At 40.6% G+C, this 26,557-nt stretch overlaps 1 protein-coding gene across 1 annotated transcript in view; it reads right to left on the reverse strand.

Annotated features, from left to right (window-relative positions):
- Positions 1-26,557, reverse strand: part of itfg1 (integrin alpha FG-GAP repeat containing 1) — a 147,496-nt gene that overhangs the window by 109,871 nt on the left and 11,068 nt on the right. The window contains exons 7-8 of the mRNA XM_022745550.1: positions 8,872-8,921; positions 828-909 (exon numbers count right to left, since the gene is read on the reverse strand). Coding sequence (XP_022601271.1) covers positions 828-909; positions 8,872-8,921 — 132 coding nt within the window. The remainder of the gene's footprint in view (positions 1-827; positions 910-8,871; positions 8,922-26,557) is intronic.

A 26,557-nucleotide genomic window follows, 5' to 3' on the forward strand; every position in this document is an offset into this window, starting at 1 on the left:
AGAGAGAGAGGAATATAGCTCATCCAATTCTCTCTTTCAGCCTCTACTAAAGCCAGACTGTTGTATATCATCAGATTGTTTATCTCACTAGAATTTACCCTGAAAAACAAGCATAAGTAGCCACCACAACTTTCCCCGTCCCCTGGCTAAGGTGCTTGCTCTGACAAGAGCGACGAGGGGCCACTTTGTGGCGCACAGGCTGCAGCCTGGAGATTAGAGAGCCAGCAGAGATTTGCTGAGGATAAATGTAAAGCTGAGCTGAACAATGAATACCATGGGCCAAGATTGTTTAAGGGGATAAGATGTTCACAAAAATCTGGCTGCATGTGGGATTGAGTGTGTGTATCACAGTGTGTGTCTGCAACTGTGTGTTCATGAGTAAGATTAGACTGTCTGGTAAGGGGGTGAGCATGGCTGGTGTTTGTGTGCGGAAAGAAAGTTGTGATGAGAGGGCTATAGTGAAAAGTCTAAAGCCAAAAAGACCAGACAGTCGTATTTGGAAGCTTTTGAAGTTCCACAGCTTCAAATGCAGAGCGAGCTTAAAGGACAGGGATGAATCTGCCACACACATGCACACATACAGATATATGGGGCATAGCACTTTACAGTATAATCTGGCCCGGTACAACTCTGAGTATCTTGAGTGCACTTCAACACTGACTTGATGTGTTTTTGACTTTATGCATTCTGACTCTGATTACAAACCAAATCTCCAGCGTACATGCCAGTGCTATGTTTAACATGGATCTCTCTGTTAGTCTGTCACAACCACCCACAAGGACACTGGGAAAAAATGACAGCAAATAACAAATGTTTGTCATTCTCACCGAAATCGACAAAGGAGGACTGTCCAATGACGCTGGCTGGTGGCTTCGCTGGCATGACTTCAGCTTTGGTGAAGTTCCCATTCTGAGAGAGTAACCATTATGTAGACAAAGAGAGAGAGAAAAGAAGGGAGAGAGAGAGATTATGCAGTTTCATATATGCTCATACATATTATAACTACTGGAATGCTGTTTTCTTCAAGAGTCATGAATAAGTAAACTTCAATTCAGTAACTGTGGCGTATAATGTCACAGATCCAGTGGATCAAGTGTGAGGAAGACAGAGAACAGAGGTGTAAAAATTAACATTCTGGCTCTATGCTTTTACTCTATAGGATCAAGGATCATGGGGCCTCCGATGGACTATAGAAACTGAGTTACAAAGAATGGCTTTTGTGTGTCTGTGTGCAGTATATGCATGAGAAATGCATACATGTGCAGAAACTTCGCTGTCAGGAGCTGCATATATGCAGTGATTATATCAGATGCTGGACAACCACAGCTGCAAGGTTCTGAATAGTCTGAATATTCACAGCAGCGTCTGGACAATTACAAGTGATTTATACTAAATGATGTAGTGATTGTATAGTATCTTCAAATACTGTATATATATATATATATACTGTTGCCAAAAAGAGAAAGAATCATATTATCTGCTCAGATCAAATCTCAAAATGTGAAGATTAAAGGGATATGAATCTTTTATTTTTTTACTTTTTTTTCCCCCCACTTAGAGGGAGCATTTTATTCAGGCTACCCATTCAAAATTTAAAGTGTGTTCTTATTCTTTTACATGCAGCTAAACTCAGGTCATTGCAACATTTACTGAAGTTTTTAGTATATTGAAGTAAAATGTTAATGATGTTGTAGATTAATCTACAAATTACTTTTTCATTAAAAGTTAAAACTAAAAAATACCTTTTAACTTGCTCATGAGCGAATGTTGGGTTTATAACATCTACAAAATGCTCAAATGTACAACTGACATAAAAAGAAAAAAAATAAATTCTCAAAAGTGAGAAATTGGAACCAGCGATTGTTTTGCCCTTTGTTTAAACATTTACTCAGTCAGTTAAATGATTATTAAAATCACAGCTGATTACATTTCGCAATCAACTAATCACGTCAGCACTAACTGATCTTAGCGTTGCAACTGATGATTATTTTCTTCATTAAGAAATCAGTTAGTTTTTTTTTGGTCAATAAAACATCAGAAAAACAGTGAAAAGGGCCCACTTCAATTAACCAGATTCCAAGCACATGTTTTCAAATGTGTTTGTTTGCTTTGTTCAAACCTGAAGATTTTGATTTGATATACTGTCTGATGAAGAAAAGCAGCAAAAATACTCATTTTTTAACTCAAAAAATGGCTCAATGATGATTTCAAAATTGTTACAGATTTTCTGTTCCTTAAGTTTCTGTCGATCAACTAATTAATGAATTGATTCTTTTCAGCTATAGCTATATCTTTAGTTGTCTGTTGCCTTTAATGGTAACACAATGAGGCTGCATCACATACAGCTGTGTGGTTTGATGGTTGTAGCCACACACCACACATCTGCTGTACTGTATCCATGCATTTTCACTGCTTTTCCAGTGGGGAAAAAGTGCTGTGGCATATCTTGACATGGCGTGTCATCACAGGTTTATGTGCCTCTTGATGCTGCTGGTGTGTGGGCTTACATAGAAAACAATGGTTGTGAGTGTTTCAACAAACGTTGAATGCCAACGGTGTGGGGTGCCCTTTACAGAGGGGAAGGGATAAGGAGGAGGAGAAAAGAAGAGGAAATAAGATATTAGTGAGGGGGAGGGGGGTAGAGGGTGTGTGTGATATGTGTGTGTGTGTGTGTGTTCGTGTGTGCATGTGTATGTAGGAACAGATGTGAGTCTGCTGTGCAGCGGGAAACTGTTGCCTGCTGATGCCAACATTAGTGATTTATGAGAAGAAGAGAGACAGGGAGAGTTTGCAAAAAAAGCCCCTAAAGGACTCTCAGCCTGTGAGAAACAAGATTCTCTGATCTGATGAAACCAAGATTGAACTGTTTGGCCTCAATTCTAGCACATGTCTGGAGGAAACCAGGCACCACCCAGCACCTGCCCAATATCATGCCCACAGTGAAGCATGGTGGTGGCAGCATCATGCTGTAGGGGTGGTTTTCAGCTGGAGGGACAGGGTGACTGGTCAGTGATAAGGGGAAGTTGAATGAACAATAGTACAGAGATACCCTTACTGAAACTGGGACATCACATCCTGTATATTGGTAAATGTTCTTGTTACCTGGAGCAATGTGGGTATCCTGGGGGGAAAAAATATCTTTTGCAGGAAAAGTGTTTTACGTTTCTGGGATAAGCAAAGCACTTTAATAACTAGGAGATGAGTAGTAAGTGCAGTGATAAAGAAAATGTTGGCATACACTCTATCTAATACGTAGTCTTTAGAAGTGCAGAGCAAAAAACGCTTCAGTTTGGAAAGATCAATGTTTTTCAAAAGTTTTTGCACAGTTACAGAAAAACCATGCAATGAGCTGCATTTACAGATACTTTAAATGAATGAAGAAATTATTTCTGAATGTCATGAGGATTCATTTGTTTTGACTTCAGCCTCTGCTAATCACAGAAATCTAAAATATGCTGACTGTGGCTGAAACAATAAAAACCCAAATGCAGTTTCTGCAGTAATTATCTGCAGTAGATTGGTGGCAGAAAAATGATTAAGCACTAGATATGTGGACAAATCATACATAACATTTGATAGTATTAAATGTCCATTTATTGGTTTTGAAAAGTGCTGCCTCTGCAAAACCACAGTAAACCACTGGGCTTCACAGCCTTCAAACTGAAGACTTAGTCATATGATGTCTCCTGAAATGCTGCTGGTGAGTTGGTATTCTGTGTGCGACGTTTTGCAGATGCAGGCTAGTCAGTACATTTAGTCCAATATTACATTTTGTTTCAATTATTCAAAGCACACAAATCAAGTGCTTTCAGAGGTTAATTATTTGCAGCATGTTTGATACTTTGAATGCCAATGAAGCTCAAATTTAAAGGCAATGATTTTGGTGACTTACAAGAAATCCATCAGCCAAAGATTCAGGCTATCACTGGTAGTGGATACATTTGTTTAATTTGTAAAGAATTATTGGTTCTGTAACTGCTGTGTATTGAATGTGCAAACAAACCTTCCAGGGAATTAGTGTAACACACACACAGACACACACAAATACGTGCATGGTAGCCCAATGTGAACCCATGTTTTGAATCAAATATCATGATTTATTTATTTATTTTTATTATACTTTTGAGTGACCTCTCATAAAAACCTCAAATTTTGTATAATTAAGAAAAAATGTAAAGTTAATGAAATGTAGAGGGACATACTTATACTGTATGTAACCCCTTCCTGCTTTCTTTAATGTATGCGCGTATGGACGTGGAACCATGGAAAAGGAAATGACACACTGTGAAGCTGATCTGTTCAAAAGCAGAGAGAATTAATGCATTAGATCAAAAGCTTCCATTCACACACACACACGCACACACGCACACACACGCACACACACACACACACAGCAATACGGTCTTAACTCTGTGTGTTGAGGATGAGATCTTAGTCAGTGTGATTGACTGGTGCTGGTTGCCTGATTGCAAGATGTCAGATTAAAACGCTGTGTATACGGGTGCTCGTGTGTGCGCGTGCGTTTGAGCACAGCTGATTGATGTGTGAAGATGAAAGGATTATAGGTCTTGTTATTATTCTTGCCCTCTGTTCACATCACACCCAATACAAACATGTACCACACGTGCACACACATGTACACACATGCACACACACCTTGCCAAACAGCGCAGCTGAAAGACATATATTTGTGGAGGTGTAAGACATTTTACAGCACGAAAGTGCAGGAAAATGACTCTGTCCTGGGGCAACTGGTTTTTAAACATGGCTAAAAACAACACAGTGAACCAATATTGTGCAGAAGAAATGAAAACGCTGATGGGAAAAATGTGTTTATATCAAGTTTTGTGCAGCGATGCATGACATTTTGGGTCGGCAAATGTTTTTGTTTTGTTTTTTGCTGGGAAGAGTGGGATTAAGGGTTGGAGCTACTCAAAGTGCCCATGCGTGTGAGACTGTAGACATGCAGTGTATTAATATTTAGCATATAGCTATCCTGCTCAGGATCAACTGCTTTTCAAATGAAAAAGATAGCAAAACAGGATGCTGTGACCCACTAAAGCTGATCAAGGTGACAACAAAAGATATCTTCTACTGTTGAAGAAGCCTTAACTTTTTTCCACTAAATACTAACCTGCAATAAAGTATGACACCTCATACAGATGTAGAGGCTGTATGTGGCACTGATCACATGATGTTATCCTGATGAAAGATGCATTATAATCATTAGAAACTATAAATAAATCATCTTCAAGTTTCTTCAAGAGTTTTGTATACTTTTATGCAGAATCTTGGTATTTTGTTGCTCTCTATGAGGTAAAGCCTATGCTCATGTAACCACTTTATTATAAGTGTATTATGCTTTTAGGCCTGGAGGGAACATTTGTAATAGTTATGACAAAGCCAAATTAGCATGAAATGAGCCATTTTGCAGGTGGCCATTTCATTGTTTTCCTGTGTGAAGTATATCCCCGTCCTACGGTTGAGTGCCCAAGGAAGGAAAATGCTCATGTGTTTCAAATGTACACTATGAAATAGTTTTTGTTCCTCCCATGTAAACTGACCTCTGTAGCCGACTGCAGTATGTCTATATGTTTATGTGTGTGACCAGAGGTATGTGTAAGGGAGTGACTGGAAAGAATATCGCTCACTAATGAACAAAATTATTACATCAGCCTTTATAGAATTGACCTTTAAAATCCCCTGGCTCCACCAGCTGGCCAATGAAAACACCTCTATTCACTCATCTCTCTGGCCTGTTGTTTTTCCTCCCTTCTGTGACTGCACTCTCTTGTGTAATCACAGGAAAACAGAGGAACGGGGAGGCATAGAAGGAGACTTAGAGGGAAAGAAAACAGAGAAAAGTAATTAAAACAGAGTGCTGGAGAAAGAGGAGTGTGCTGGCCTGTGACCGATAGATGCAGCCGCATTGAACCGAAGACCGCAGTGGGATTAACAGGGGTCTAATGCTCTGAGGATGCTGGGTAATGGCTTGGTCTTGTGTGTTTGTGTATATATGTGCGAGCATGTCTGTGTCCTTACATGGCCAGGTATGCCAGATGCCTTTGGATGAAGAGTATTTCCAAATTTATTCAAGTGGATGTGAGCACTTGCTCGTCAATTTAAAGAAAGAAGGAGAGAAAGGTGCCAAGAATGTGGCAAGATGAAAGGAAAGCATTGGGCGTTTTATCATGGACTGAAGGAGAGAAACGAGATGGAGTGCTACAGATAAACTGCAGAGGACCAGATTTTTACTGACAAAGCTAAAACTCATCATGTGTCTAACTGGGTGTGTTCACTTTGTCTTCCTCCCAAATCCCTCGCTCCTCCTCAAAGCTCCACTTCAGCAAACAATGAAACTTTATCAGGCAATTAGCAGTTGGAACAGTGCTAAGAATCACAAGACACACTGACTGAGATATTGACCCTTACTACGAAGGGAAGAACTAATAAAAGATTGAGAGATAAATGAATTATAATAAATAAATGACACAAAGCAAAACAAAAGAGCACTTCACACAGAGTCAGGGAGACAAATGTGCAGATCCACTATTAAAAATATTACATATTTGCAACCAGGCTTGTTATGAGCTTAAGAAGATTACCTGTGTTTCCTTATAGAGACGAAACAAATCTTTGATGTTGAATGACTCTATTTTTACTGAGGCAAAGTACCACTCTGTCATCTACCTGCTAATTCCACATTTTCTACATTGCTTAATGGGAGATAAACAAAGGCTTAAGGTTGAAAGAAAAAGCACCCCAAGAGTGCCAAGGTGGAATTTTTTTTTTTTTTTTTAATAATAGAAAATGTTTAGACATTTTTAGTTTGCATCTAGATACAGATCTGACAGATCTGAAAGAATCATCGGATACACGTGTTACCTTTCTTTCTTATTGAAGTGAGTTCAGTAATTTATGACAAAATAGCAAAACACTCTGTCCTGCTATCAAAAACAGTCTATAGCTAGGCTAGCAGCTTTAGCACAGCGGCGCTGTAAGCTAAATGCATATGCCAGCATGGATGCTCAAAGTGATCATACTAGACTAAGTGCAAGAATGTCATGAGTGATGACCAGAAATTTTGATGGCAGGAGATGAAAGGTCACAGAATAAAGATTTTCATAAATCATCATCTGGAGATCATGAGATATTTCAATAAAATGCCAAAAATGTTTGAGTGATAGAGGAAAACCCAGAGGATCCTCAAAGTCATTCAAATTTATCCTCAAAGGATCTCAAATGTACCAAATTGAATGGGAATTCAGTCAATAGATATTTAACTCTGAATCACAAAAGTCAGCGTCTTGATGGCACTAAAGGAAAAACAAAAAGAGGATTACCAAAGTCAGATGGATTTGTCACCTTGGTGCCATCAATATCTGTTCCAAATTTCATGGCAGTCCAACACAATGTTGTCAGTAGTATACCAGCCTACTGACATACCAACATTGCCATCTCTAGAGCCATGCTGCTGGCATGGCTACAAATATATGACTATGGGCTTTCCACCGAACAAGGTTTTGAAAAATTCTTCTAACTGACAGACAGACTGTCAACAAACATGACTAAAAACACAAAGGTTAAAAAAGAGCTTGGAATTCAAAATAATCTTGTTGTTTCCCATTGGAAATTCCCTTCCTTCATCCTCCACCTGATCAACATTCCTGCCACCCGTCACACATCCTACCGGTCTTTGGCCATGGCAGTTTATTTGCTCTGTTTTGCTCCTGCTTGGTCTCTCTCTTCCCTTATACACATTCTGTCTCTGACAAATCCTTCAATCTCCCTCTGTTTCTCTCTTCTTCCTTACCTCATCCCCTCCCTTTCTCCTGTACCCCCTCTCTGTGATAAGATAGACTACTGTTCAGTTTGTGCCTCGACCTGCTGAATTTCAAATAGGCCCCTTCGATAAAAACCCAGAGCCATGGTCTCCCCTCTCTGCTCTCCCAGAATATTAACTAGACTTGCAGCAGTACCAACAGCCCTGCACCCCCAAGATCACCAAAGCTTTGCAGATCAGTTTGTTACATTAAGGAAAATAAAGCGGTGGTGGGTTGGTCATCACTGTTTCAACACTAGGTTGAATACCCTTGGTTGCATTTAACAAAGGTACACATATCCATCCGATCGGTGGCCAAATCGTAGTTCTTTTGTTAATGGCAACCAGTGGCTGAGCCCAGATGACTTTAAATCTAAACATACACCTTAACAATGAAGAATTGTTGCCAGGAAGTAATCATCGGACTCTTTCGTTTCTGCTACGAGCAATAGAGTCTGACTAAAGACCACTATGGTCACTTGACTCACAACAGCATTAGTAGACAAGTAGTACAGTATCGGTTGTAGTGCTGCTGCTCACTAGGAAGTTGCAAAGTAAGACCCGAATGCTCGTGAATCACGGTCCGGTTTCGAGACCTTGACCCATCAGTTGGCAATCATACCTCCAAATCCCTAAAAAATGTTTGACACACCTGTTTGAATTTTTTTTCAGCCTCTCAAATATGAGGAATTACCTTATCGGGATTCGGAACAGTGGTCAGATACAGTAAGCTATTTTGAACATCACTAGTGTTGTTACTACTGCTAAACTTTTCTGTTGTATTTGTCCTAATAGACTACAAATCAGTCAATATGAAAATGATTGTTGCAGCCATATTTCTCCAATGTTATAAACTTTATATAGGAGGAATTGGATATGTTGTTATAAAAGAGAGTATATGAGCACTAACAGTCAACAAACTACTACTTATTTACCACACAGTGATCATGCATCCTGCTGCACAGGTACCGAGGTGTGAAGTGACTCACTCCTGGCTGCCCTGACAGAACTGGACTGGATTCTTAAAATGACGATATTTAGATATTTACCTTACTGATCCAGGTCTCAAATGCTGGGCCTTTAGTTGTCAGGAATAAATCTGGGTTGGGGAGGACAGAGAGAGAGAACAAAGGGTGCAATTCATTAGGTGATGCATCGGTTCATCTTGCAATTATAATAAACATGTAGCAGAGATTATTGAGCTATGATGAAGAAATGCTGTAGATTAGGGGGAACGGCAGCAAATTAAAATATACACTGTGCAAGATCAATTAAAAAAAATCAGTTACTGCTCAGATTGCTAATGTTGCCTTATTCATACAGAAGCAAACTTTATTGTTGTTTACTTTATTTTGCCCTCTTCATTGCAATGTTTGACAAATGCTTTGGCACTATAAAAAGTATTTTAACACTCAAATAGATTAGCTTAAGTTAAAAAAAATATAAATAAAATAAAATAATATAATAAAACAACAAAACATAACGGTGGAAACGTGACATATTTTAAAGCTTGGTTGGTGATAAGTAGGACAGACTTTGACATCTCCTGACCTTTCTCTTTAACTCTGGCAGCAGTGATTCTTCGATATAGAGAATAGGTGGGATAAAGATGAACTGGCTTCTTAAAGCAGTAGAAGAAAAACAGGTGAAGAAACGGTAAAAGGATAGTGGGGGATCTCCCACTGAAAGCAACAGGATTCACTTTTTTCACTCTGCTTTCTGGAGGCTTCACCCCCTGGTACTGCCTGTAGCTCGCTCTATTGGAATCCTATAACCTGCGCTTGTACTCATATTCCTTGCTGCTGGAGCTTAGGCTGCAGGCTGCACTTGTAATGTGGTTTCTGTGAGCCTCTGTGAGAGGACGTTTACTTTCACCACTGCATTCACTGGACTGTGGTTCTGCCCCACTAATTGGACATGAAATAAATATTGACATTGATCTGCCTTAGGGTCCTGCTTTACTGCACGTGTTGCTATGCTCTGCATGGGTAAATACAAATGATAATGGATGGGGGGATGAATGGAGGGAAGAAAGGGTCGAGCAATAACAACAGGAAGAATGAAGGTTGTGTGTAATGACAGATGCAATATAGTAAGTTTAAAATGCTGCAGCACTAAAGTGAAAAAAATGATAGAGATAATAAAATAAAATGAATAATAAAAACATTTCACTTATTACAAGTGTCAAACACTGCATTGACTGAGAAATGTGTCTATTTGAGCACACCAATTTAAACCAGCCCTTGTACTCTCACAGATGTGCTCTGAAATGCTATCATAGGGTTCAACTGCAGTCAACCCCAGACCCTAAGAAAAGACCTCTACTCTCCAGGAACGTCGTGCCAGCTCATGTAAGAAAGCTCGAGTTAACAATTATTTTTATCTAGGTTTTAAAGAACATGTGTTTCATGCTTCGCACTTCCTATCCAAAGTCTCATTTGTACATTTGTACTTCTCACCATGGCATGTCCTCCTGTAGAACACTGAAACCCACTCTCCTACCCAGCACTTTTCCATCAGTTAATTTAGTGTTACAACTTATGATGGATTTCATATGGTACAGACTTTTACCAGATGTACATTACATTGTACATACATTTGCGGTTTAATTAACAGCTACTAGGATGATTATAATATTTTGTATAAATTATCATATTTGTAAAAATGTAATTTGAGGCTGTGCCTTTGTGTTTACTCACCGGAAAAGATGGTGGTTATACAAATAAACCTAAATTATAGCTGCTGGGCAAATTTTTTTTTCCTATACTACTGTGCCCCCACACACACACATACAAACACACATACGCACACAGACGTATACGCACGCACGCACGCACGCACGCACGCACGCCAACACACACACACACACACACACATACGCACACAGACGTACACACGCACGCACGCACGCACACACGCACGCATGCACGCACACACACACACACACACACACACACACACACCCATCTGAAATAATATTTAAGACTCAATTACAAAGTAAAACTACTTTTAAGATGCTCAACAGTTCAACTTCATCTTTTTAAAACTTTGTGGACTTGCAGACATGTTGCCCACGCAGACATTTTACAAATGCAAAGAAGATAACAAATGCATGCACAGATTATGCATATATGCCCACGCGCGCGCACACACACACACACACACACACACACACACACACACACACACACACACACACACACACACACACACACACACACACACACACACAACAGGATACACTAAGTAATTTGCAAACTGCTTAGTATGTGCTTGCCTGTGTTACTGTGTGTGTCTGGAGTCGCGCCGGGTGGTGTGTTGATGAGCTTGGGTAATCAGCCAATCAGGCCTCTTAGACAGAATTCAGCTGTGATTGGCTGATTAGGTGCGATGGCGGTGTGTCAGTGAAAGCATGGGGTAGACAGAGGAGCGGAGACATGCACAGAGAGATCTTCATCTTGTAAACACTTGACATTCTCGCTGTGGGGGCCCTTCCTCTCATCGCTCCTCATCTCACCACTTGCCTCAATTTTTTTTTCCCCAAGTTCACTGCTGCCAAACTTCTCTTCCTCTAGTCTGCTACTAAATGCCGGTCAAACTTGAAACTGCCTGGCTATTCTCTTTGCTGGCTTGAATCTCACCACTGTTAGGCTGTACATTGAGGGTGTAAACTGATGATTTCAAAGTGGAAAGCCCCCTTAAGCAGCACATTAAACTTCAACCTGCTTTCTCCTTGCACACACACCACACATGGCCTTACTGGCTGCTGTGACTTGAGAAGCAGTGCATTTTAGGAGTGCATCAAGGGGAATATGTACACACAGAAAAGCCAATTCCCTTTGGTAAACTAAACAATAAGGTCATTTTAATGTGACTCTTCTGGCTGTATCCTCCTTCAGTGCATTGTCTTCCTCTACTCTCCCCTCCCTTCTTCAGGGTCCCTGCCAGAAAGTATCCTACACAGTCTCATAAAGCGCTGCTAGCTATCAATATAAACCTAACTGCTTCCACCATCACTCACTTTAACACAGTTTTACTGTTCCTGGGACTTTTACTGGGTCGCCAAGGGCCTTTTAGGGACTCATCAAGTTAAAAGAGATATTGTAAAGAGGAACAATAGGAATCAAACAGAAGAGAAACAGAGTGGATACTAAGTGAAAGTCCTTTGTGTAATTAAGTACTTTATCTGTTTTGCCCTGCTTTACCCTGGTTTCATTTCAGTTTCAAATTAGTGTGCTCACCTCAGCAAAGCACACAACTACAGTCATATTTATATCCTTATTATTCTTGGACACTTTTTCAGTCATCCGAAAAATCCTCATTCATAAACATATAAAAATATTCAACTATTTTTGCTCAATGTTTGAATTTAATTTTCTGGAAAACTTATTGACACTTTAGATTGTATTTTTGTTTCCAAAAAGTAATGTTTTTTTTCTGTCAGTTCGGTAGAGTGGCTGGCTCTTACTGCTATGACACTCAAGAGTCTGAGCTGCCGTTGCTCAGGAGGAGAAGCCAGTTAAAGGTGTAAATAAGATTTTTTAGCAAGTTCAGAAATATGTGTCTTTTACTAAAAACACTACACCACAAATCATCCAAACTGACCCAGCTGACTGATTTAAAAACTGCTGAGTGCCTTGTCAGGTCTCTACAAAGCATAGTCTTTGGCTACATCCACATTACTACGTTTTCAATTTAAAACAATCTCCATCCAGATGACCATTTTAGCTTTGTATCAGAAATGATCTCCATCCGTACTATCACACCTTATAATGCATATAACATGACCGTTCATGTACATTGGGCATGCACATACCGGCTAAAACAGGAGGCGGATTGTCCACTGCAGTTGGTTAGTTGCAAAATACTACAAAGTAGGAACAGCAAAGACAGTTGTAGGGTTAAAAATGAATTTTACTGCACAAAAGCTGCTAGCAAAGACAACAAGGTCAACGCTTGCAATTTGTTAAACATGTTGCATTCACCACTGGTAGTCAAGGCTGGTAAGACCCAGTCAGGGAGCGACTGTGGGTGTCTAGGTCATCGTTTCCAAAGGGCTCTAATTTCTGCCCGCCCAGACTACAACACAACCCAAAAGTCTCTGTTTTAGGGACTCAAAATCCCAGCAGTAGTATGGACAGTATCAAATGTAGCAAAAGAGGTGTAAAACTAAAACGTAGTTTTGCGGACGTAGCCTTTGGGAACTGCCACTGTGGGATTGGGGGAGCAGCCTGCTAGCACCACAGGGGGCATCGTCTCAGTTAAAGGGGTACTCCATCAATTTTACACATCAAAGTGTGTTTACAGGTCTTGGAGAGTGCTACTGCATTATTTGAAAAAGGGTATTAAGCCTATTGCAGCCCCGGAGGGCTCTGCGTGAAGTCTGAAAACCTGCCTCAGGTGATGCAGGGTCAGTTGGCATTGAAGCCTATGTGTGAAAGTGAACAAACTCTGGGGATGTGGAGTTAGAAACCAGATACCAGGTAACCAGACCTCTGTAACCCACTCCTCATTTCTGATTGCGGGTGAAGGTCAATTAAGCTGCTACTAGCATTCCACATGAATCTTTGACGGAACAAACGGTGGTCAAGTTGAATTGTGAGTAATAAAGACGCCAGGTTTTGAAAGGGAGGAGAATGCTTGGGAAAAAAAGACAATATCTCCGTTTCTGTTGCAACGATTTTTATCTTCATCTTTGGTGTCAACTATGAGTCTGACAGCTGGAGTATTCTTTCAAGACTGAGCCAAGCACTGGATGCAAGGTTATATTGCCTTAGGACACATCTGGATGGGTGCTAAGGTCTCACTAATGGAGATTCATGGACTTTTTCAGTATCAAGAAAACGACATGCTCCAACATAGTTCAAACCAGGTCACCCAGTCCCCACACTCAATCCCCTACTGAAACAGTAGGCAAAATCTCCCTACAATTTCCCATCCTGCAACAAAACTGTTACACAGCGATGAAAGTGACGGTAGGAAATACAGGACTTTTTTTCAAGAGGTGATTGTGAGGTCACACAGTAACCTAAAGCAGGCACTGTGGCTGTCCCAGTATCATAACGAGCCACCAGTAATCCTGTTAGACCTGTATGATTGGTGCTGACCAACACAACCATCAAAGCCAGCTAATCCTATAACCTCATGGCTCAGTAGAAAAAGACAAGCAGGAACACAGCTGTAATGTTGTGAACTGCCAACATGGCTTGAAACATAGGCTTCATAGGCCTGATTGTTTTTTCCAAAATATTCCTTTGATACGCTTTAATTTGCATAATTTTAGGGCTAGATCCACACTTCCATTAGTCCAAAAAGCTGCTACCAGCCTCTTGACAAAAATAACAAAATTGCAGCAACAGAAGCCCCATCTCAGCTGTATTTCTTTGGCCACCAGTATGAATAGGATTTGAATTTAAAATTGCACTGATTATTCTGAAGGTGTGATTTGGAATCCTTCCTACCAATGTCTCTGAGTGGAATGTGTAGGTTGCGCTCTGATCAGTGCATAGTGTCCCTGGAAAGCATATCAACATCATGTCCATTAGACACTTTAAAATAATTATTTTTGTTACTATTTTAAATGTTCTGTGTATTTGATCTTGATTCTGTACTAAATTCTTGTTCTTAGTTTCTTTGTTCACTCATTTACTATTAAGAATGTACCTACTGCTTAGATTCCTTGTATCTTTCAATGCTTTTTGGCTTCTTTCTATAGAAGAAGGTCACTACTAATGCCCCACAAGTGAGAAGCACAAAATAAGAAATCATTTCTGTTGTGTCTACCTTTCCCTCTGAGTGATCATTTTACAATATAGCTGAAATCACAGCACAGTCTCTGTCTTTATTTCATGTGTTTGGTGATTTTATCAGACGATGTCGCAGTTATAAAATCAGGATTTTAGAAGCTTGGAAATAACATGGATGTGACTACATGTTAACTGGTAGTGGGCCGTGTTTCAGTCACTATTTCATGCTTGGGCCGTTGTCTGACAACAAAAACAGAAAAACATGTAAATGAGAACAGGACAGAGAGTAGGAAAGAAGCAAACATTTAAAGGGCTGAAACTGACAGAATGCAAATATGACGCAATGATATCAAAGCATATTATGCCATCTAACAACGTTTAGCAACTTTCCATTGAAAGTAGTTGTTTACAGCGGTTCCACAACCACTTTGAACTATGTCCTCATTTTTGCACATTGACCATACATGGTCCATCCATATACTAGGTTTTGATCTAGTCTTGTTGTAACTGTGTTTTGACATGTGTCTATATTTGAGGAAACTGTTTTCACTTGGTGATGTTTATTATGCTGCTACCGGTAATTTCAGATACAAATTTAAAAACGCATAAAAAAATGTCTCTGAGCCTGGAAAAACAGAACCGGCTATTACATTTGTTTTGGATGCTGTGTCATACACTGAGTTTCTTTTATTACCTTTACATTAACAACAAGTATTCTACAGACATCCAAACCTAAAACGATCCAGCGACACCACTGATCTGGCCCTCTGCATTATGAGTGCATACACACATTTAAAGCATAAGCTAATAGAGCTGTCATACTCTGGGGAAGATGCATACATAATTGAGGTATATAAATGTGTTTGTGTGTGGGTGGGTGGGGTTGCATAACAGCAACAGGGATTCAGAGCTCTAAGTGGTATGTCATGTTGCCGGATAATTAAAGACATGCTAACTGTGAAGGCTGGGCATTGAAAAACACATGGCAGAGGGAGACTGAGAGGAAGAAAGTGACTGATACCAGATGCTAAGGCCATCCAGTTTTCAAGGTGCATCTGAATACATATAACAGGGTTAAAAAAACAAATCACTACAAAGCAAAAGCATGCTAATCCTTTAATTGCAAGAGAGGCAATCTATAATCACTTGATTACTTTTCTATGTTCCCCTGCTCTGCACTTTCAGATTTTTTTTTTTTTTTTAGTTTTGTTAAACTGTCTCTTTCCTACAATGACACTTCAAAAATCACACAGTCACACCCACATGAACAAGTACATGATGAGCAGCCTGCATAAACCCATGAACACCCACCCTCACACTGCATGGCTGATTTCAGCACATTATTGAAATTTCTGTGTGTGCATCTGCATGTGAATTTCTTTGTCATTGGGTTGCGATCCAGCTAATCATCTAAAATCAGCCAGTCCTTTCACACTAACACAATAATTGCAAGTGTGACTATTGCTAATAATAGGATGTTAAGAGCAACAACTGCCACAGTTCAAGTACATTAACACAAATAGCACAACAAGGTGAACTGCAAAGCACAGACCAGCACGCTGCACAACTGGGGAAATACTGTGAGTCTCTGTGCTGTTTCTATTAGGACAAATATCAGCATGCTGCACACGTTTGATCGGTTCTATGCTGTTTCTATTAGGACACAGATGAGCTTGATATTAACTGGGAAAGGTGGGTGTGCTACACTACAACTCTGTCACAGGACTGAATTCAGGTAATATGGGAGAAAAGGACACTACTGACTGAAAGCAAAGCCTTGATCATACTCTTGGACGGACGTAGACAGCTGCGGAGTTACACGCAAACGGCACCCGCACTTCTGTACGTACTACAATCGGGGGTATGTGTATGCAATCCAAATCCACACATGCGCAATAGAAAACAGGATGGCGAACCCCTGACCCAACAAAGAAGAGCTCCCTTTGTTTATTGGATTTGGTTGAACAAATGAAGTTTCAAATTTCGGCCAACACATGGATGTCCCCACAGGGTAATTTCCTTTTGGGATTAATAAAGTGTTATCTATTTGTCCATGTGCACGCTCATGGACTTGGCAAGATGAAAAAATTGATGGAAAACCCACAAGCTGGCCGTAAGAGACCTGAAACAAAGCTGCTTTCGGTTTTATTTTGTATCTTTGAAAAGACAGCATGATGTATTTGATGTGTGATCATATAATATCACCTAATTAACAATTCATAGATCATTCATCAAACATTTCAGTAGTCATCATATATGTTAAGTGATGTTGTCTGCAGCAGACATTGTGCTCTTGTTGTAGTAACAAAAGAAATTTAAGTTTAATCGTTAGTGTCTTCGATCTTTCTAACATTCAGTTGGAAAGGAACATTTTAAGTTCTATCTTGACTATGTTCTAACTACCCTGTATGGTGCAAACTGCTGTCACTAATTTATTGTGTAATTCTTGTTCTATGTTCATACTAAGCTATGTGTATAGCGTCACATATTTAGCGCTTTTCCACCGCATAGTAACTCTACTCGAATCTATTCGACTCTACTTGCTTTTGTTACCAGGTGCTTCTTTTTCCACTGCATTAGTACCCCCTCAACGCGATGTTGTTACTATAGAGAAGATGCACAAAGCCATTGTGACATCATCTTCAACAAGACAAACACATGAACAATGGAGTATACCGAAGGGATACAAAATGGTGATACATCTGCCTCCTCACCTCCTCAGTTGACCATGGTGTGATTTTGTGGGAAATGTAACAGAAATGTAACAATGCAACAGTGAGTGCTACTATTCAAAACTTTTACCCGATGGAAAACCAAAAAAAAAAAAAAGGCAAGTGCAGTTGAATGGAGTTGACCTGGTACCATGCAGTGGAAACGGGCTAATAGATTTTCACACATAACACTCATTGCATTCTACCAACACCCAGTGGAAGAAATCTAGTCAGTTTCTTTTCTCCTCCTGGTAGTAAGGGCTTCTAATGTAAAGCAAAAATATCAGAGCTCAACATTTTCATAACCCAGTTTCAATCAACTGTTGGGACATGATTTAGATGCTCATGGGAGAGAATGACAGACAGACAGAACTTCCTCAAGAAATAAAGGGGAAATTAAATGAAGGGTGCTCTCCATCAGGTCAAGTTATTTCAACAAGTCACTTCACATCATGAGACTGAATAAAGTCTATGTTATCCTTATCCAAAAGCAGAATTCATAGGGAAACAATTTTTTTCCATACTTTCCATCACAGTGCCTGGTTTTGCTGCAAGCATAAGATGTCTTTTTGGGATCTTCAAGCTGAACTTTCAATAGATCAGTCTTGTAAATATAAGCTGGCACTTCCTGATTAAAACAGTGAGGCAAAGCGAGTTAATTCAAGTTGATACTCATGCTTAGACTGCTTTTGAGAAGAGAAGAGAAGAGAAGAGAAGAGAAGAGAAGAGAAGAGAAGAAGAAGAAGAAGAAGAGCGTGGGGAGATGAGCAGTCCTTGAGTTATTCATAGCCTCTCCATCAGATTTGTTAAGGGGATTGGAAGCAATTTATAGGCCTCCACTGACTGTTTGACTCAAGCAGCATTATGTCTCTCTATTCCATTATGTTGAGCCGCAGTGTGGGGATAAAGACCAGGCTTCCTATTAGCCTCTGTATAAACAGATAGGGTGATGCTAGGCGGGTGCTAAGCCTCAGCAGGGAAGGAGAACTCTGACACTGAGGAGAATAGACAGCAGCAGGCGACAGCCTTTACTATCTCCTTGCTTTGTCTCCCTATCACCTTCCCTCTATCTTCTTCTCTCTGCACACGTGTACCCCCCTTATCTGCCATACTGTGTAGCCCAGGACAGTAGCATCATTGCTATGGATCAAGAAGTGTTGTGACCCAGAAGCAGAGCTGAGAACAGTCACAGGTCTGTACCTCGGTATAAGTGGATGAGCGCATTATAGGCACAATTTGTGACCCAACGAAAGGGCAGCCACACCACCAAAATATTTATTGGCGCAGGCTTCAATCAGGTGGGGTTATGTTAACGCAACACCAAGGTGAACACACTAATTTTCGACCCTTTTCCATGCCATGACATCTTTCAAAGCACAAACAACTGTAAACAGACCTTCCACCTGCACAGCATGGTGCTGTTAAACCAAAACATCACGGCTACACCTTTCGCTGACAGTGTGCTGCGCTCGGGGATGCAACTGTGAGTGCAGAACCAAAATAACTTTTTAAAACACACAATCACCAATCGAAGCGTCTCTCACAGAAGCTCCGATATTTACAGGAGCGCTAACCCGCACAGCGGATCAATTTTACCATTCTGCACGACAGCTAGCAGCTCGCTCTTTGAATCTGCGTCTGTGTGTGTGATCTGTAACTGCATGTGATGACATTGCTCCTAGCAGTTGTGTGTGTGTGTGTGTGTGTGTGTGTGTCCCCTCCAAACAGAAAGGCAAACACATCTGGCAATGTGAAGTGAGTCAATCACCTTTTTAGTGGATTTCCCTGCGTTTAAAATATCTGCTTATATTCACTAATTTTGGTGTATGAGGGCATAATATAAAAAATTTGCAGTAAGAAAACCAGGCCTATATCTTCAAATGTATTCTGGTGCCAGACACTCAGAACACCTATGATTCACACTCTTCAATATACAGTTCAATATAACTCTAATCTAAATGGTCAAAACATTTATGGGTTCTGCCTTTTAAGAGCCTAATTAAGTCCCTCATTGATCGTTTCAGTTTTCAGTAAAATGTCACCAAACATGACAACATCCTTAAAGGTCCCATATTGTATAAAGGTAGATGTCCATGTGTAGTTTTATTTTAAAGCAGGTCTAGGTTCTATATTAATACTGTGAAAGTATCAAAGCGCTCAGTCCACAGAGAAATGCACACAGCCTGTATTCAGAAACTGAGCCTTAAAACCAGCCGTCAGGACTTCTGTAACTTTGTGATGTCACAACAAAGCAGTCACCAAGCCCCGCCCACCTGGACCCACTCTACTTCCCACTTCCAAGTGTTTAGCTGAAATCTGCTATATTCTTATTCGATCACTCAGAAAAAAGTCAGCCAATCAAAGGAGAGATTAAGAGCCTCCTCGCTTCTGATTGGCTCACTGACCTGTTGATAGTAGAGCTCCAGAGAGAAGCTTGAGAGAGGCGATGTAAAACTACAATGAGATGGTCTTTGGTTCTTAAAACCACATACTGTAAATATCTACTTATGCATCAACACTTAAATGTAAAACACAGGAAAAGTGTAAAATACGTGGCCTTTAAAATGTGACACATTGATTTTTTCTGTTAACTTACAACATGTTAAATGGACAATTTTACTAAAACTAGTGTGATTTTTACATCGATGTGGTGATTAACTAACTGCTCCTATTCTCCATAGTGTCATGTGATGTTCTTTCATAAGGAAATAGATTGTTAAAGAACAATGAAACTGCAACCCCAAATTGTGTAAAAGAGCAGAGGGCGACAGAGGCAGGAAAGAGAAGGGAGAGAGATGGTGTCAAGTTTTAGCTAATTACTCTGTCCACTAATTCCCCGTTACTCTCATGCTTGCCACTACAGACATGTGCGTGCAAGCGTGCAAGCACACACACACACACACACACACACACACCTGTGTACAGTGTACACACTATGCCATACTATCCCACACACACCATCCTTTCCATGTGACCACTGCTCTCAGCAGTGTCGAAACTGCAAGCCTCATCGATGTTCATCAAAATGAGCAGTCATTTTACTCTGCCAGACTGCGCTTGTGAGCTCCCAATTAGCAGTTTATTAAAAGTGCTAGTGTGCGTTTATGGAGCTGCCAGGCCTTGTTTAGGCCACAGCACTGACTCACAAGACCAAGCAGGTCAGAGTCATCCCATATACTGAATACCTACATATACAGTATTCACACTCTTCATACAAGATACAATATACATGAACTTGAAAGATTCAACTTTTTAGGCAGACCTCCAAGCACTATGTCTGGCAAACACCAGGCACTGCTCATCACCTGGCTAATAATGTCCCTGAAGTGAAACATGGTGCTGGCAGCATCATTCTGGGGGGGGGGGTTTCCTCCGCATCAGGGACAGGGAGACTGGTAATTATTGAAGGAAGGATGAATGAAGCCAAATACAGAGAGGTCCTTGACGAAAAACCTGCGCCAGAGTGCAAACAACCTGACACTGGGGCAATGGTTCACCTTTCAGCATACAGCCAAGAAAACGTTGGATTGGCTTTGGTACAAGTACCTTTGAGTGGTCCAGTCAAAGCTCTGACTTTAACCCTGTAGAACATCTGCCTGAAGACGGCAGTTCACAGATGCTTCCCATCTAATTTGATGGACCTTGAGAGGATCTGCCAGGAAGAATGGGATAAACTGGCCAAATCCAGGTGTGCAAAGTTTGTAAAGACTTAACCAAGAACACTTGAAGCTGTAATTGCTGCATTAAGGATGTGCATACTTATTATACTCATTTGTATAATGAAAGATTCAGTTCTTGATTTGAAAAAATTTCTAAACCACTTTGTCATTGTGGAATATTTAATGTGGGTTGATGGAAATCCTATCAATTCAAAATGAATTCTAAAACACAATAAAGTGTTTAAACAGTGGAGGGAATACTTTCTGAAGACACTGTGCATGCTACTTTCTGCAGTGGCTGCATGGTAACATAAGAGTGAAGATAGTTGTGAAGATGAGAGAGGACCTAACTGCTAGTGGAGAAAGCCACGATTGTTGATCCCATTGCAGTGGATGGTGCTGAGACTATATAATGGAATTGGATGACTGAATGACTCTTTCTTAACTGAACTCATCTCTCTTCCTGGCTTCTCTGTTGTCCATCCCCTCAGCTGCTTCCTTGCACTGTGTCATACAGAGGTGAGGGCGGTGAGGTGATATATTAAGAGAGGATCTCTTAGACTTCTCAGTCTCTTGAAGTTGCATGCCTTTACAGAAGCAAACAGCAAACATAATCTCTGGACCTCCTTTCTAAACTTTTTTTAAAACTGTTTTTGTAGTTCTGTGCTTCTCTGTGTAATCTGCACAGCAGCGAATGAGGATTTTGCAATTTTGCACATATCAGACATAATATATACAGTAGACGAACATACTAACAATGCACCTCCACTGACTATTCATTTTGTGCATGCCAGAAGATGGCATTCATTTCTTGGATTTAGGATGAAAAAACAGAAAAGAGAGACTTAGTGATTTATTAAAATATATATGTATATAAAAGACAACTTGCCTCCTATTTAAACTTCTCCTCTCTCCTTCTTTTTCCTAAAACCTTCTACTGCCTACTCCTCCCTCACACTACAATATCCAGCCCCTGTCCATTCTTTCTTTAGTCTAGAAAGGCAATCTGAGGCCAACAACAGTAACAGCAGCAGCAGCAGCAGCAGCATTACACCCCCATCCTTGTACCTGTAAAAGACCTTAGAGCAGCAGTAGCAGCGGTTTATCCAGGCTGCAGTGCAGAGTGGATCTGACAGCCGGCAACATGGCTGCAGCATTAATGTCAGATAAGCTATGCTGTGTGTGTTTGTGCATGTGTACTGTCAGCTCACTCATCATCACCACTCTCCAAGCCATTAAGGTTGTGTGTGTGCGTGTGTGTGTGTGTGTGTGTTGGTACGGCAACATAAAGTGAAATTTTGCTGAAAAAATAAAAAATGTAAAAGTTAAACATGAGAGGATGGACAGAGGAACCGAGAGAAATGAGGGAAAAAAAGAAAGCGGTAGAGAAACACTGCAATAAAGTGATAGAAAAAAAGAGAGAGAGTGAGAGACAGACAGGGCTTACTCTCGGCCTCTCTTTTCTTCATGTCTCTAATGCCCCTGAGCAGGTTATTTGTTAGCCTGTTACTCAGCAAACAAGCTGTGACTCCTATCCCCCGTCGGCTGTCAAAGACACACACATACACACATACAAATGCTAAAATACGCACACATGCAGACATACAGTTGCAGGCTCTATCCCCTCGGGGTTGGTGGAGAGATGGGCTCAGGGAAGGCCGCCATGCCGACTGATCTCATTGCTCTGTTTTTAAGGGTTGAAGAACAAATGTCCACTTTGAGTGTGTTTATGTTGTTGTGTGTGTGAGATGGAGTCTGAGTGAGGTGAGGCAAAATGAGAAGGATGAAAGCACAATGTATGTTCACGTGCATTTGCTGTGTTTGTGAGTGACTTGTGTATATTTGTCCATAGCCCTGCTATAAGTCATACTGCAGCCTATCAGTCAAGCCCTCTGTGTTCGTCTGTTTGCATCGATTTGCTCGCTACGTCTCTAACCCTTGGACTGATCCATGCTTCACTTGGACAGAAGGAGGGCCTTTGGCATTCTGAAGCAAATGTCACAGCCGTCACCAGTGAAACAGATACTTTGCCTCCAACAGACATTGGGGGGTTGCCTCCCTCACAGCAAGCATAGAGCAGAGAGGCGCGAGGCAATAAGGTTATTCTGAAAATATGCAGACCCTTAAGTTCAATCTATTGATATCTGCTGCTGCTTTAATGCTACGAAAACAGAAATTACATGTAGTGTGAACACACTGATACAAGCTGGACATTCAGTCACATAATTAGCCAAATCTTTAAAATTTCAAGTGATCACAGCAGCTGATACAAAAAAAATAATCCAATATTCAATGGTCTATATAATAGGCTCTGTCTATAAGAGCTGTCTCATTGACACCAAGAACAGGCAAATGAGAGAAGGGTGTGACCTGAGGTGGACAGAGCGATTGGGCATCCATCAGATGTCATTGTGGACACTGGACAATACCAGGTGTAAATGTGATCAGATTAAAATCCTATGAAATCTGGTTACGAGACGCATTTCAATAACAGGTGTAAATAAAGTCATAGTTCTCAGCTTTGTGCTTTGTGCAACACTTGAGAATAATTTCAACCGAGTACAATGTTGGAAAAAAATCTTTACAAAACTGTGAAAGTACGACTGTGACAATACTGAGAGATATAAGTCATAAGTAGGGCTGGGCAATAAAACGATAGCAATAATTATCGTGAAATTATTTTCCTCTATAGAAACATTAAAAATGTTCAGTAAATGTTTGATATAATTAATTTCCATGCTTATAGCACGTCCAAAACTGAATCACGAATGGTCAATGATGTCACAGAAATAGAGGTCTGCATGGCGCAAGCTAGGATGCACAGTGAGAGGTATAAATGCAGGCCAGCACGTGATATTATTTACAGACGCACGCAGTGGCTGACGGGCTTGAAGTTGGAGCGGAGTAAGCAAATAAAGCGAAATGAGCGACACAGAGCGCAGAAAAAGCAGAACTAATGTGCACTGCAAATTGTGCCAGAGACATATACCATCAAAGACAGGCAACACCACAAACCTGTTTCATCATTTCAAACAATATCAGCCGTTAGAACACAGAAAGTAAGAAATTACAGGCCCAAACGAGTATTAGTGAACCCTTGATGAGCGCCAGGCCAGTACCCAGTGCAAATCTTCTTTGTCTATTTATTAGTCTGAGCCATGTTTCATGTGTGCTGTATTACACTGCAAAACTTAATTTTTTATTTTCTTTGTTGAGTAAAAAGGACTGAAAAGGATTTTGATTTTAATCATGCATGTTTTATCATTTATTTTTTTTTAATTTATTTTGAATGTTTGTTCCTCAGAGTTTTTAAATGTTCTGTTGTTTGGCAAGCGTTTATCATGTTCTGATTAAATAGAACAGTCTAAAACCTCAATTGACCGTCTGGTTTCGTCAACTTTTACTCAGGAGCAAAAATCAGCCTTTAAACCTCAAAGAAATAACAATGTGGCATTTATCGTGATAAAAGTTTTGGCCATATCGCCCAGCCCTACTCATAAGTAAACAAGAAAAACAATATAAGTATAAGAGGCAACAGGGATACATGGAATATACATTTCGTTAGTGTGGTGAGCTACAGCACACGAACAGGAGGCTATCCAGCCTGCATCATGACCTTGTATTACAGCATGACAGCCAGGAGTCCCCCTGCAGCCTTGGATAAAGAACCCATATTGCCAGCACCTGCTGCAGGTCTCTTGTATCTGTGGGTTAGACTGCCCTGTGCAGACCTCTACATAAAACTTTGTGTTAATGCTTCAAATATGATACTAATTCTGTGAGGCTGGGATCCTCAGGAAGGTCATCCCAAAGCTGTGCAGCCCTGACAGCAAAAGCTTGGTCACCATTAGCCTCTCACAACAATGCGGGAATAGCTAGGAGGTGTCTGCCTGAAGAACAAAGGCTGAAAAGAACAAGGGTTCACAAGGAATAAACAGAGAGGAAAAATAACTGGACATCAGTCCATGCAAAGCTTCAAAGTTATCAGTAAAACTATTAAAAGAGTTAGAAAATACAGCCGACCAATGACGATGAAGATACTGAAATCGTTTGATTGTGGTGTTTCTAATATAATCTTAATTATTAGAGCATTCTGAAGAGTCATTTCGCTAAGACAGGTGTTACAGCAGTGATGGCAATATTAAATTAATACATTTATAATCTGTGTGTTGCTGAAAATTCATATTGATTAAATGTTTGTAATGTTCCTTTACATGAGAGCACAACTTTACCGTATGTTTCTTAATATTTGTGGCAAAATGCACAATGTCAGAGTGTCCCTTTCAGAGGGGTGGGACAGACGGGACTGTGTGGGGTTGGAGCCAAATCTTCACTGGCTACCTCCATTGATATGTGGCCCTGTTCCTATTCTAGCAAGGAACCAGCGGACTGTGAAACGAGCTTTTCCAAACTTGCCCAAAGCCCACAGAGACGATTTACTATAGTGTCGAAAGAGGGAACAGAAGAAAACCTTTAAAAATATACATTTGTACTGCTACCTTGTCGGCTGAGAGAGAACAGCCAGGGTAAGCTGTGCCATCACACACACTTCACTTGTTAATGCAGTGAAATATGACAGTCAATTTCCCCCTCTCAGTTAAAATGTCTGACAGAAGCTGAGAGGCTTGAAAGATTCTCTTAAGAGATTCTTTTCTCTTACTGAGATTTCTTCCCAGAGGCTACAACATGGCTGGCTTGGTAACTTTGTCACAACACTTTCAATACAGAATGAATGCCGTCTATCAATGTCATGACAACCGCATTGGTTTATATAAAGATTCACACTCAATACCACAACCATGCACACAAGCCCGCCCCATTACATACTGCTTACACACTGATGGGAGCTCAGACATGCCCATATGCACAACTAATACTCACACAAACACTTACAGGAACATCAATAAACTGTAATTTACACCCTGATGCTAGTTCTTTTTTTTTAAAGAATTTTTTGGGCTTTTTGTGCCTTTAATGGACAGGACAGTAGAGAGACAGGAAATGGGGAGGCAGAGAGAGGGGGAATGACACACAGAAAAGGGCCGTCCAATGCGGGAGTCGAACCGGGGGCCACCTGCAGCGAGGACTGTAGCCTCTATATATGGGGCACCTGCGTAACCCACTGCGCTATGCGACGTCCCCTGATGCTAGTTCTGATGGGCACACCCACCACCCTCCTTCACATAACCACCGCACACACACACACACACACACACACACACACGCACATGCACACACACACACACACACACACACACACACACACACAACTGCTCAGATAAAATAAATGCAGTATCCAGGCCAGCAACAAAGTGAAAGGCTCTGCAGAATAAATCCGTCTCTAAGCCAATATGTAGGCCTACTCTACAGTGAGTGACTTCCACCCTGATCTATCAAAATGGCTCATTCACAAACATGGCAAAACACAGAAGCAGAGAATGGAGCTATGCTATTCCCAGAAGAAATAATCTCCTAAAACCATTACAGGGAACAACGTAGGTGCAGTAGCTGTGGGGAGGATTATGGCCAAACCCTCTCTCATACACACATATACACACTTTCCATCCTATTTTGCACTTTCTTTATGCTGTGTGTGTGTGTGTGTGTGTGTGTGTGTGT

This window comes from Seriola dumerili, unplaced genomic scaffold (genome assembly GCF_002260705.1).
Source record: "Seriola dumerili isolate Sdu_G_001 unplaced genomic scaffold, Sdu_1.0 BDQW01000003.1, whole genome shotgun sequence".
Taxonomy (NCBI): Eukaryota; Metazoa; Chordata; class Actinopteri; order Carangiformes; family Carangidae; genus Seriola; species Seriola dumerili.